Genomic DNA, 12393 nt, shown 5'->3' with positions numbered 1-12393 from the left:
AGGTGCTGGTGGGAGGATAGGGTTATGCTGGAAGGCTCTTAGTGGCTGCCATCAACTGTTCTTTGATCTGTAGAGGCAATTACAGTGATGGTACCAGCAGACAAAACAAAACCAAAATGCATCAGTAACCTCTTCTACAGCCCCATCCTGGCTATGACAGGCTGCAGGACTGTGCCAGGATCCGGTGGATGGGCCCTGGGAATTCCTGACTGCAGGTGCCTGGGACTGGGCGGTGTTTGTTATTTTGATATCAAGGCATCAGGAGCTGTGGGGGAGGGACGGGAGGAGACCTGTCCCAGGGATGGCACTCTTCAGGGACTTGGACAGAACCTCGCGTGGTCTGAGTCCTTTCATGACAGCAACAAAGACACTAGAGAAATCTGCTTTTAAAAGGTCCAGACAAAATTTCTGAGTTAAAGAGCTGACGCAGGAGCCCAGTGTGCCCCCCAGAAAGAAAGGGGTGGAGGGTAGAGACCAGATACTACGGTGATGGGCGCATTATAGACAATTATTATGGTAGCGTGGTGGCTACACCCTCATTCCGGCTCCAGCAGGTTGTCATCATCTTAACAGCGCTCTGCTCATCCCCTGGAGGCAGCTCAGTGACCGGCTGCTGTTTCTTGTCAACACATAGTTTTGAATTCTCCTGTTTGTGTGACAGACAGTGTGAATCCTTCGCTCGTCTGGGCAATGGGGTAAGGAGCAGGTATTTCACGGGCTGAGACCCAGCTCATCTGCTGCTAGTATTCACAAGGAAGGTGAGATGGCAAACATTAGAGAGTAGAATTTATTGAATCCAAACCCTACAGCACAGCATTGCAGGCAAAGCCAAGCAGATATAAAAAGGTCAGTGTGTGTGTGTGTGTGAGAGAGCGCACGTGTGCGCAGCAGCACAGCGCAGGAGGGAGGGAGTCAGTGCATTGCTGTGAAGTCCTCGGAGGCAGACGAGATCGTATTGATAAGACTCCACCTAACTGGGAAAGGACAACGGTGGCGTTAATCCGTGCTAGACTCACGTGGAAGGCAGAGTGCTTGTAAAAGAGAAACAGAGCATTAACGTGCACACTGGAGCCCAGCATGGGTATCCCACGTCCCACAAAGGGTCAGGGAGGGGCTAGAGAACACTTATTCCTGCCATGAGAGCAGGGGACTGGACTAGACGACCTCGCGAGGTCCCTTCCAGTCCTGCGATTCCATGATTCCTGTCACAGCAGGTCAGACCCTCAGGCCCATATCATCTGTTATCCCACTCAGCCATCGGCCCATCTTAGCCAGTAACCTGCCTCCAGTCGTGTGGACCAGAACTTGGACTCCTCTAGGCCAGGTTCTGCTTCCAGCAATGGCTTATACCTGGCACGTCACAGAAGGCATAAACCCCCACGATGCACCTGGTCCATCATGAACATTGTCTGGAATTTGGCCTGTTTCTTTTCTGATGGGACAATCACTAGGACAAAGCTGGCACCTGGGTCCGCCTGCCCCTTGCAGTCGAACTGGAGGGTTAGCAGGTACCAGTCCCGACCACACTCCTCTAGCCCTGCTGCCGCTGCAGCTGTTACGCTGGCTGAAGAAGTGACAAAACTGCCTGACAATGGGACGCTCACAGGAGCAAACGGGGCCCCCTGTGTCCCCTGGCTTATGAGCGTCCAGCCAGCTGGTCCTGAGCAAAGCCAAGGAAAGGGAGCAATTACCTGCCGTCAGCTCTTCCGAGTCACCTAGCCCCCTCTCGGGGTCACCAGTTCTTGCTCCTCCTGGTGCCCCGCCGGGTCACGATTCATCATGGCCAGCATGAAGGCTGGCGCTGTCTTTTCTACGTGGAGCCCTCTGCTGCTGAAGTAGCTCTGCAGGGCACTGAGGAACTGGGGGGAGACCAGGCCTGAGTCAGTTGGTGCATTAATAACCTGGGGCCTGCTGGGAGCTGCCCTCAGTCCTGGGGCCGAGGGGCTGGGCTCCGAGCTCGCCAGACGATGCACAAAGCGGACTAGGGAGCATGCTGGAAGCGAGTCGTTCAGACACAGGCGTCACGGGGACAGTCCACAAACACACCCGGCACAAAGGGCGGCTGTCCCAGGCCCTCTGCTAGCTGGAACTCAGCTCTCCCTGAAACATCCAGCCCCAGCCCACTTCTGCGAGGGTCCAGGGCCCCCACGTGGGTGGGGGGGGAAGGGTACACTTTACCAGGACCCGGAGACCCTACGGAGCCCGGCCCAGGCTGCACCCCCCATTACGGGGGGGCCTGTGTTAAAAGTTTGTACTGGGCCCTGTGAGGGCCCCCTCCTTCTGCACTGGGCACCTAGGCGTATTGGTGACTGCGTGGCCGTCAGGGTCGGCTTGTTCCTGCCGTGAGTGGTTTTCTCCGTCCAGCAGTGGCAGCCGGGGGGGGACATCCCGAGGTGTAAGCGGCCCTGAGCCTGAGGTGACATTTGGGTCTGTCTCGTTCGGGCGGAAGGGGCTTGCCCCGTTCCTGACCCATGTGGCCACGGGAACATGCGGCACTCCACCTCACCCGCTCGGGCTGGCTGAGAGCCGGGCGGCTGGGGACCGCTTCGGGCTGGGCTCTTAGGGCACACCCCACCCCTCCGTGTGTTGGCATGGCCCCTCGGGGCCCCTCACATGGGGTCCTGCAGGGAGGCAGAACAGGGGCTCCTCGCTGAGTCAAGCTGACGAGCGCGAGCCGTTCCCAACGTGAGGGCGACAGGCCATGGCCTGGCCAGCGTGGATCGCACAGACACCACGTGTGCGCCGGGTGCCCTTTGAGTTTGAGCCCCCACCGGGGAGGGTGTCTCGTCCACGCTCTCCCGGACAATGCAGGGCCCGCTGCGGCATTTGTCACTGTGGCGAGCGCAAATTCATCTGGCGCTCACATGTCCGGCACAGGCGCTTCTCTGCCACGTGCGCCAGGACTCGCTCGTCATTAGCGAGGCCTAATGGACACTTGAAACGAAGCCTGCTGTACTTCACACGTCTCCAGAGACGCGGCGAGAGACACGAGCCCCCTCTCAAGGGCTTGGCTAATGTAACATCGCCCCAGAAGTAGCTCACTGCCTCCCCGCTTCCTTTGATCCCTGCCACCCCCCCCCCCACCATCCCCTAGCCCAGTTACAGAAAAGAAAGAGACCCCCCCCCCTTCTCTGCATCTAAAAGCTACAAGGGAGCCGCGATCAGTTATTCAACCAAAGCCGTTCCACGCCCCAGCCTCAGGCTTAGTGGGAGCTGCTTCCAGCCCAGCTCAGCCCCACAGTGTGCAAAGAGCTTCAGCCCCCGATCTAGGGGGAGAGCCCAGCCCCCCTGCCCCTCACCAGCTCTCTGTTCTGCGGCAGGTCCAGTGCGCTCCAGCTCTCACTCTGCAGGGACCTGTTCTGAACCCAGCCCTGCACCCGCAGGCACAGGAGGCTGAGGAAGGTGACGTGCAGCACCAGGTTCATCTCTGGAAATAGCCTCTGCCGGCTGTAACTGAAGAAAACGTGCCATGTCACGACCCCTGTGGGGTCTCAGCCAAAGGCCGGGCTGGAGCAGCCGCAGCACCCTCCTGGGGGTGTCCGCACAGCGCAGCACTTCCACCATAGCTAGAGAAAAGCCTTTGGCGCTGAACTCCTCGCACTGCCAGCCTGCTAAAGGGCAGGGAGCGTCAGTGCTGACCTGCAGGAATAATGCAGCCCTGCGCCCAGAGCTCCCTGCCCGGGACACCTCAGCCAGGAAGGAATGGATTCCCCTGACCAGCGCTGGCGTACAGGAAGGGGCAGGGACTCGCCCATGGTCACAGAGCAAGTTGCTGGCAACGCCGGGAATCCACTTCCCTGCACTGGCCACTGCTCCCCACTCCCGCTGGCAGCCTGGAGAGAGCGAACCAAGCCTCCAGCAGCCCCGAATGAGCCCCGGGCCCTTGCTGTTATTTCCCTTGCCAGGCCACCCCTGTCCTCAATGGAAGCAGCTTGGCAGAGAGCGGGAGCAGGAGCCTGCATGGACAGTGGCTATCCCTATGCCAGGGGTTCCCTGCAACACAGGCTCAGCATGGGCAGCCTGGGGAGATCAAATCGCTGCAAAGAAAGACCAAAGGAGCCAGCCTGAAAACCGCAGCCTGGCTGTCTGCTGCCATGAGGGGGCCCGAGTTCGTGGCTGGAGCGCACGTTATGTGTGGCAGCGCCGTGTGTCTTCGCTGTTATCCTCCTGCTGCCACTTGCGGGCCCTGCCTGCTCCCGCCTTTCCTGCACCCGGGCATTGCTCTCAGCACAGCAGCTGGCACCAGCATGGAGCAGCTCCCGGAGATCCTGCCCCGAAGCTCAGCCCGTGCTGCTCGGTAACATGGTTTGTTTGTTGGGCTGCTGAATTATTGTTAGTGTTTCTCAGCATCTTGTCCGGGAGCCTTTTCGTGGGGAAAAGTCCTAAAGTTTCCCAAGCACAGAGTCTTTGCCAAACCCTGCAGCCAGCCGGCTGATCTACCTCAGCGGCAAAAAGCAGGGGGGCCCTGAAGGCCAAGTGGCTTGCTTTAATTTAAACAGAAGGGAGAAGGATGGGGGTGGGGCATAAAATAGCAGCAAGGAAGCCCCTAAAAGCAGTAAGGGGCCCCAGCCCCCCTGTCATTTGAGCACCGATAAGAAAGCAAATACAGGAGTCTCTCCCCCCCCCCCCTCTTCCCGAGGGTGGCTGTAACTCCGGGTGCGGGGGGGGGAGGCTCTTACCGTCCTCTGGTCTCCCCTGGCTCTTGCCGTCCTGACTGCTGACTGAAGTGTCAGGCAGGCAGCGATCCCTCTCCTTATATAAGGCCCTGCTCCCCGGGTTGGGGACGTCGGAAAAGAGGGCGACATCACCCTGCACGTGGCCGCCCGCTGCTCAGGGCGGTGGTGGGTGGGTAGGTGTTAGCCAAGCAGGTTGTGTCACCCTCTTGCGGTTCATCTGCCAAGCTCAGGCTGAAGAGGCGCTGGTCACGGGCTCTGTCACTGAGCTGGACGGCCAGAAGACACGCGCCCACTCCTCTGGCATGGGGAAATCAGCCGCCTGGCCCAGGGCAGGCACAGCGGGGCTCTGGGGACACAGGAACGTAGCCGCACTGTGCTCAGCGACTCTGAAATGGGCTTTGTGCAGGTAGAGGCAGGCAGGGGCTGGAGCCGTGTGTGCAGTGGGGTGCTGAGAGCCACTGACCCAGACTGGAAAGCACTTCAAGTCAGGGGCTGCCCCCTTAGTTCCAGTCCCCCTGGGTGCAGGTAGTCATTGCCCTGGGCAGCCTGGCACTGGCGGGGGACAGCCGCAGGCCACCTGCTCTTCTCCACGCCCTGAGCGACGTGGTTTATTTCAATGCGTGGAGTCGGTGCTCGTGAAAAGGAGGAGCTGACAGCACTAGGGGGAAGCAGGTACTGCATGGGCAGGGGCTGTGCGAGCAACCCATATCCGGCCCTACTGACTGGTGCCCATCATCCCAGCCTGCAGACCCCCGTTATCCCAGCCCTGAATGCCCCCGTCCCACAGCTCTGCCAGGGCACGTAATTGATGCAAACGTCCATTTTGCAAATACTGAGCCAAACCGCTCGCATTGACTCAGGCACAGGGGAGCCTGACCCCTGTCGCGTGGCCCTAGTCCCAGCGTATCAGTGCCCACGAGCTGGTTCTGTTCACACCCGTATTTCTGTAGGAATCCTGAGCCGCTGTGAATGCCGGCAGCGCCAGGCGTTGGGGGAGTACAGTCTGCCCTCAGTGACCGCCCAGCAGGAGGGGCACAGACCCCCATTGTCATGGGACCCTGGACGGTTGTTCTGCGGGATAAATGCATTGGCGCTGGGCTCAGGCACACGCGCAGAGACAAGCACTAAGAGAAGCGTGCTGAGAAGGGCTCCTAGGCCGGGCCGAGGAATGGAGAACCAGCCTCCGAGAGGAGACAAAGCGTTTGGCTTGTGTGGCCCAACCAGACGAAGGCTGAGCGATCTAGGCTTGCTCGCTCTAAATGCATCAGAGGGACAAATACCAGGCAGGGCGAAGGGTTGTCTAAGGTCAGTGCCCATGTGGACACAGGAACACGTAGATAGAAATTGGCCACCCCCAAGTTCAGGCTCGAAATCAGGCGCAGGTTTCTGACCCGCAGAGGCAGGAAGTTCTGGACCAGCCTCCCAAGGGGAGCTGGGGGGCAAAAAACCTAGCTGGCGCAGATGGCAGGCCTCACGGCTGAGGTCACCTGGGAGGTGAATGGAGCCAGGAGCCTTGGCGGGAGCAGACGGGTTTATTGGAGCCACATGGCGGGGTGATGGCCCCTCGGGGGGTGCACAACCCCCTGGGCAAACCCAGGGCAAGGTGGGGCCGGGGCTCCTTCATCCCAGGCCTGCTCCTGGCTGGCGGACGGCCAGGCTGCTCCCCCTCACTCACGCCCGGTCCCCCGGGGCCTCGCCCGCAGAGAACACGAACTTGTGCATGGCGCGGACGTAGGCGGAGCCGTCGGGACTCGCCAGCTTGAGCCGGGTGAGCGGCATGAAGAACTGGGTGGTGAAAGAGCGCAGGGGGGGGCAGGGGGCGCGGATGGCCTCCAGGAACACCTGGGAAAAGCAGAGAGGGTGTGCGTCAGGGGCAACGCCGCGCTGGCTGGAAGAGCAGGGCCATTGACCTGCCTTGGGCTGCATGGACCCCCCACACACCAGGCAAGCAACCCCCACTGCAGGCCAGGACTCTGCTGGGAAAGGTCCCAGCCAGCCCCCCCTCGCCCCAGGTGGCCATGCGAGGTCGGGGGGAGGGGGGACTGCACCTTCCTCAGCCGACTCATGGCTCGCCTCCCTGGGGCTGGACACAGCTCTGCCCGGCCCCTCCCCAGCCGCTCTCCGGTTTAGACTCGTCTCAGCCCCTGGGTCCTGCCCCGCTCCCCTGGGCACAGCAGTAGGAGCCGGGAGCCACCTGCAAGACCTCCTCGGTGTCCTGGGCCGCATCCCGGAAGAGGCTCTGGCAGTGCTGGAGGTACTGGCCGTACAGGGCCTGGGTCTGCGGGTCCAGGCCTTGCAGAGCGCTGCCCTCGGCGTCCACGCGCTGCAGGTTGGCCAGGAAGCTTGTGTTGACCGGGCCGCACTCGATCAGCGTGACGCTGCAGGAGGAAAGAGCAGCAGATGGCAGTGCAGATGGAGCCAGGACCCACGGCCCCGCGCAGGGGGGCAGAGCCCCGAGGGACACCCTACAACATGCACAGGGGGGCAGTCCCAGCAATGGGGGGCAATTGCATCAGTTCTGCAACAGGGCACCTCTGCCCTTGGCCCCCAGGGGCTGGGTGGGGCAAGGGGAACAGGCCCAGAGGCAGGGAATGTTACACGCTGGGCGCAGGGTGATGGCACGGCCGGAAGGCTGGCACACGCAGATGCCCCCAATCCCTCCCCCTTTCCCCAGGGCATGGATGCAGGGTTCCCCTCTGCCCCTGGCTGTGCAGGAGCAGCGCTAGCAGGCTGCGTGCAGTTCTGGGGCAAACATTGTAAACAGGGTGTTAAGAACTTGGGGTGGGTGAAGGAAAGAGCCACAAATCCGCACGCAGGCTGGAGAAGATGCTTCACAGGGAGAGACACGGAGCCGTTTAGCCACTCGAAGGAAGCGGTGAAGGGGAGAGGACTTGGACACAGCCCATCAGTGCCTTCCCCAGGAGAAAATACCCAGGACTAGCAGAGAGGCAGAACAGGCACCAGCGGCTGGAAGCTGAAGCCAGACAGATTCTAATTAACCGTTGTTAACGGTGCGGGACGGGTGATTAGTCACGGGAACGAGCTCCCAGGGCAGCGGTGGGTTCTCCATCTCCTGGCGTCTGCAGATCCAGGCTGGTGCCTTTCTGGACGATGCTTTAGTCAAACACCAGCAACTGGGCTCAGAACAGGGGGAACCGGCAGGAATGCGCTGGCCCGTGCCATGCAGGAGGTCAGAGTGGGCGATCGAATGGTCCTTCCCAGCCTGACCTCCAGGAATCTAGGAACCCAGCGATTTGGGTGCTTCCCTTCTCTAGCCATGAACTGCCCCTGTACTGCCAGCTGGACACAGGATTATTCTTCCTTCCTCTCCTAAACTATTGAGCAATATGGCTGGGCAACAGTTGCCTCATTCCACCCCAGAGGTGGCTGCACAGCAGTGACTGGTAGTGACGGTTTAAAGCACTTTGCATTGCTTCCGACCCTTTCGCTGCGAGCTCCCTGCGGTACTCACTGCACATTGAACTGCTGCAGGACGACAGCCAGGCTCTCACACAGCCCTTCCACTGCAAACTTGCTGGCGCAGTACACGGCGTTGAACGGGACCCCTAGAGCACAGCGGGAGGGATGGGTGAGAACCAGCAGACAGCCCAGCTGATACGCTGGGCCCCACCTTTCACCCCCAGGAGGAGGGATTTGCCTCACCCACAGGTCAGTTGGCACAGGGCAGGGGTAGTGTCACACAGCAGCCTTGGGGCTGCCCTGGTATGCGCACGTGGGGGGGAGTGGCTCCCCCTTGCCCCCCCTTCCCTGCCCAGCCGCAGCAGCTGCTCTGGCCTTTGTTGCTGTCGTGTGTTGCGAGGGACCCGGTCTCCCCAGGGTGCCTGGCGGATGGTGAGGCCGTGCACGGGCATAGCCTCCCTCAGGGGGTGGGGCAGAGACCCCCCAGGCTGCAGCGAGGGGTGGCCAGCTCTGTGCAGTTCAGGGGGCAGCGAGCAGGCGCCCGGGGAGAGGGCAGGGCCGTGGGGTTCCATGGGGACAGGGCTGCCGCCCGAGCCTGGCCCGGGAAGCGCCTCCCCCCATGGGGCCGGGGGCACTTGCCTTGCAGCGCGCCCACACTGCTGGAGAGGATGATCTTGCCGGCCTTGCGCTGCTTCATGCCGGGCAGGAAGGTCTGGATGGTGCGGATGGTCCCGAACACGTTCACGTCGAAGACACTCTTCATGGCCTGCTGGGAGCAGATCTCCAAGGGGCCCATCAGCCCCACCCCGGCATTGCACACTGCGCGGGGCACAGGCAGGAGCGGCCGTTAACTCCCCGGGGCCCACGCGCCCCGCAGGGGTTCAACCATCACGAGTCAGCCCCCGAAACATCATGAAATTGGCTTACACCTCCGCCGCGTGGGGCTCTGGTCACTGGCCCTTGGGGTCGGAGCCCCTGGGGGTCGCCTTTCCCAGCCTCCACCCATCCCAGGGCTGGAAACTGCGGTTTCTTTTTCAGTGAAACCCGTGAGTCTCGCCCAGTCACAGGGCTCCGGGCACTGGGGCTTTAAGACAAACCCCAGGGGCAGCAAGACGGTCCATACCCCCTCCAGAGACGTGCCTATCTGATGGGAGGGCTGGGGCCCCCCTGGACCCCTCCCCACGGCTCTGGGGGGCCTCCCTTTCCCTCAGAGGCTCTGCAGGCTCAGCCCAGGGGAGCTCACGTGGGGAGCCCCTCAAGGCCGGGGAAAGAGGGGTCTGAGCTGTGGGAAGCCCCCGGACATGCCCATGGCAGGCAGGAGACGCAGCGGGGGGCCAGCTGGGTAGCTGAGCCCTGGCGGATCTGCAGGCTCCCCCTTTCCCAGAGCTGACGGGGGGGCGGGGCTGGGGCAGGGGCAGGGTCGAGGCGCACGAGGCTGGTGGAGATGGGCTCACCCAGCACGTCCACACGCTGCTCCTGCACCTGCTGCGCGGCCGCGGCCAGCGAGAGCGGGTCAGTGACGTCCAGCTGCAGGATCTCCAGGGTGCTGGCGTGGCAGCCCCGCACGCACTCCAGCAGCCGCTCCTTCTTGGCCAGGTTGCGCATGGTGGCGTAGACTAGGGGAGAACGGAGCACGGCTTTGGGGCAGCGGGCAGGGGGTGGAGGGGCCTTCTCTGCCTCCCGGGGAGCCCCCCTCTGGGTACTGCCGGGGCAGCTCCAAGGCTTCGCTGCCGATTGCACCGGTGCAAGTCTCCCCCCATCCGGGAGGAGATACCTGGAGCTCAGACGCCCCCGCACACTGAAGGCCTAGCCCAGTGCGGCCAGTCCGCTGGCCCCAGGGGCAACCTCCCTCCAGGGCCACCAGGAAGCAGAACAAGCTACTCGACCCCCCCACCTCCCGGGAGGCAGCGGAAGGGGTGATCTGTGGGGAGACCCGCCTGCCTGGAACAAGAGCAGCTACCAGCCAAGCAGCTCGCTAGCAGGCCCGGGCTCCAGGCCTTAAAGAACCAGTCCCCTCTTCTCCCCACGACTCCCACATGCCCAGGACCATGTGCTCTCCTCCCCACAGCTGCGCTTGCTGTCCCCGGGGCATTCATTCCGCTGAGACTGCTCAGAATGAAGCAGCCTGGATGGACCCCATCTCCCGGCCCCCCATTCCTCTCTTGCTTAGAGGGCCTGTATACTGTCAGTAAAGGAACCCTCTGTCCCCCAGACCCCCCACCCAGCCCCATAGCATCCCCATTTCCAACCCACAGCTGCTCCTCCCATCTCCTGGGGGTGCAGAGCCCAGCTCCTGCCCTCCTGGGCAGAAACTCCCAGCTGGGGAACATGCATCGCCCAGCTTCTGACTCGCCCATTGCGGGGGCAGCCCCTGAGCGCACCCTCTGCTGGAGCAGGGCTGCCCCAGGCTCACTGCTGTGCCAGCCCCGGGCGGCATCACGGCCCCGTACCTTTAAACCGGCGGGAGGCGTCCGAGGCCAGGCGCACAGCGAGCCCCAGGCCGATGCCCGAGGAGCAGCCTGTAATGAGCACCACGGTTCTCTCCATCGCTGCGTCTGGCTCGGAGACGGAGCAGCCTCTGCAGCTGCAACTCCTGGTTCCGCCAGGCTGTGGAGGGGCACCGGGCTCCCCCCCGCTGGCTGCGCTCCCACCGCTATTTTGTCTACCTTCTTATCTCAAGGCTCAGCTCTCCTCAGCCCTCCTCCGCCCCCTGCAGATTTTCCCTTTTGCCTTCAGACTCTCCCGGCTATGGAGATAAGATTTCAGCAGAGGCCTTTGCTGCGGCACAGAGTGGGGAGGGGTGTGGGCAGCTGTCGGGGAGAAACGGCCTCACCCCCTGCCCGGGACACGGGTTCAGGGTTTTCGCAGCCTCAGGCAGGGGTGTGGGGAGGAATTAGGGCTGGTGCAGGACCATTCCGTGTGCGCGCCGTTAACTCAGACTCCTGGCCGCAGTAAAAGAGCTTCCTCTCCTGCGCTCGGGAGCCACCAGACTCTGGCCTTGTGAGGGAGACTAACCAAGACCACGGTGGCCACAGAGAGACCATGGGACTGGCCCAAGGGCAAACAGAGAGTCTGTGGCAGAGCAGGGAACTGAACCCAGGTGTCTCAAGTCCCAGCCTGGGGCCCTACCCACTAGGCCAGCCTTCCTCCTCAAGGAGAGGCTGATAATCACAGCAATGTGGGGCTGGAAGGGCCCTTGAGAAGTCATCATGTCTGCTGTCCCCTGAGCTGAGGCAGGCCCAGGTAAACTGGGACCATCCCTGACAGGTGTTGGTCCAACTCCAACGTGTTCCTAGAAACCTCCAGGGACGGGGAATCCACGACCTCCCCTGGACGTCTGTTCCAGAGCCTGCCTGAGAGCTCGAACGTTTTCCCTATTATCTAACCTGCATCTCCCTTGCTGCAGATGGAGCCCATTACGTCTCGTCCCCCGTCAGTGGACACGGAGAACTGAGCCCTGTCCTCGCTAGAACTGCCCCAGAATGAGATCAGCCTTTCTCCAAACTGCATCACAGTGCTGACTCAGATTCCATCCATGATCCACTAGAACCCCCTGAGCCTTTCCAGCCGTACAACACCTGGCCAGTCAGTCCCCATGCGTAGCTGGGCATTTGAGTTTTCCTTCCTAAGTGAAGTACTTTGCACTGGGCTTCACTGAATTTCATCTTACTGATTTCAGACCAACTCTCCAATGTACCCAGGTCATTCTGAATTCTAGCAAGCCCTTTGCAGGACAGGACAGGACAGGACAACCCCCCAGCTTGCCATCCCCCACCCCCATATAAACCTACACTGCACTCCATCAGCCAAGTCATTAATGAAAAGGATATGGCCCTCCCATTGATAGCTACTCTGAGCACCCTCTTTTCATCCAGGTTTGCACCTCCCTATAGTAACTTCATCTACGCCACAGGTCCCTGCTTATGAGAACGTCCTGCAGGGCCGGGTCCGTAAAATGGGGCTATGCCTGCTCTGCCCCCCCCCCGGCCGAAGAAGGAATCTCGGCTGGTTTGGCAAATCCATGTTGGCTCTTCCTTGTAACCCTCGTCTCCCGCAGGCGCTTACAGGGGCCTGGTTTAACGGTTTGTTCCAGCCCCCTTCCAGGTACCAAAGTTGGGGGCTGGTCGCTAACACCCTGCGTCCTTGCCGTTCCCCTTTCTCAAGGCGGCAAATACTGAACTTTTCTCCAGCCCTCTGGGACCTAACTGGGGGGCAGGAGCGACAGATCCAGGGGCATCCTCCGCCAGGGCCAGGCAGCTGAGTGCTCATTTAAGACCCACAAAACAGTCCCTTGGTC

General features: G+C 61.6%; 1 protein-coding gene across 3 annotated transcripts; it reads right to left on the bottom strand.

Moving 5' to 3' along the window:
- Positions 1–838: 838 nt before the first annotated feature.
- Positions 839–10691, bottom strand: HSD17B1 (hydroxysteroid 17-beta dehydrogenase 1). Of its 3 annotated transcripts, XR_010918498.1 has the most exons (8): positions 10547–10691; positions 9551–9712; positions 8736–8915; positions 8149–8242; positions 6871–7054; positions 3300–3447; positions 1692–1859; positions 839–974 (listed from the first exon to the last, which is right to left on the bottom strand). XR_010918498.1 is itself a non-coding variant. In XM_067540943.1 (7 exons), the coding sequence occupies exons 1-6, from the start codon at positions 10641–10643 to the stop codon at positions 3340–3342; spliced, it is 825 nt and encodes a 274-aa protein (XP_067397044.1). In that variant the 5' UTR covers positions 10644–10691; the 3' UTR covers positions 1587–1859; positions 3300–3339. The 3 variants fall into 3 exon arrangements, 2 of the variants coding, with proteins under 2 accessions (XP_067397044.1, XP_067397043.1); XM_067540943.1 differs by lacking the exon at positions 839–974 and having other exon boundaries at positions 1587–1859; XM_067540942.1 differs by lacking the exons at positions 839–974; positions 1692–1859; positions 3300–3447 and adding an exon at positions 6139–6518.
- Between the last annotated feature and the right edge of the window lie 1702 nt (positions 10692–12393).

Source organism: Emydura macquarii, unplaced genomic scaffold (assembly GCF_026122565.2).
Source record: "Emydura macquarii macquarii isolate MOO-44397 ecotype Brisbane River unplaced genomic scaffold, CSIRO-AGI_Emac_v2 contig_629, whole genome shotgun sequence".
In the NCBI taxonomy this organism is placed as follows: Eukaryota; Metazoa; Chordata; order Testudines; family Chelidae; genus Emydura; species Emydura macquarii.
This window is presented reverse-complemented; position numbering and strand designations above follow the sequence as displayed.

Coding starts and splice junctions, on each gene's coding strand:
- HSD17B1 (XM_067540942.1), bottom strand. CDS start 10,643: ATGGAGAGAACCGTGGTGCTCATTACAGGCTGCTCCTCGGGCATCGGC. Junction 8,243..8,735: donor CAGTGTGGGCGCGCTGCAAG/GCAAGTGCCCCC, acceptor GCTGTGCTCTAG/GGGTCCCGTTCAACGCCGTG. Junction 6,519..6,870: donor ACACCGAGGAGGTCTTGCAG/GTGGCTCCCGGC, acceptor TGCTTTTCCCAG/GTGTTCCTGGAGGCCATCCG.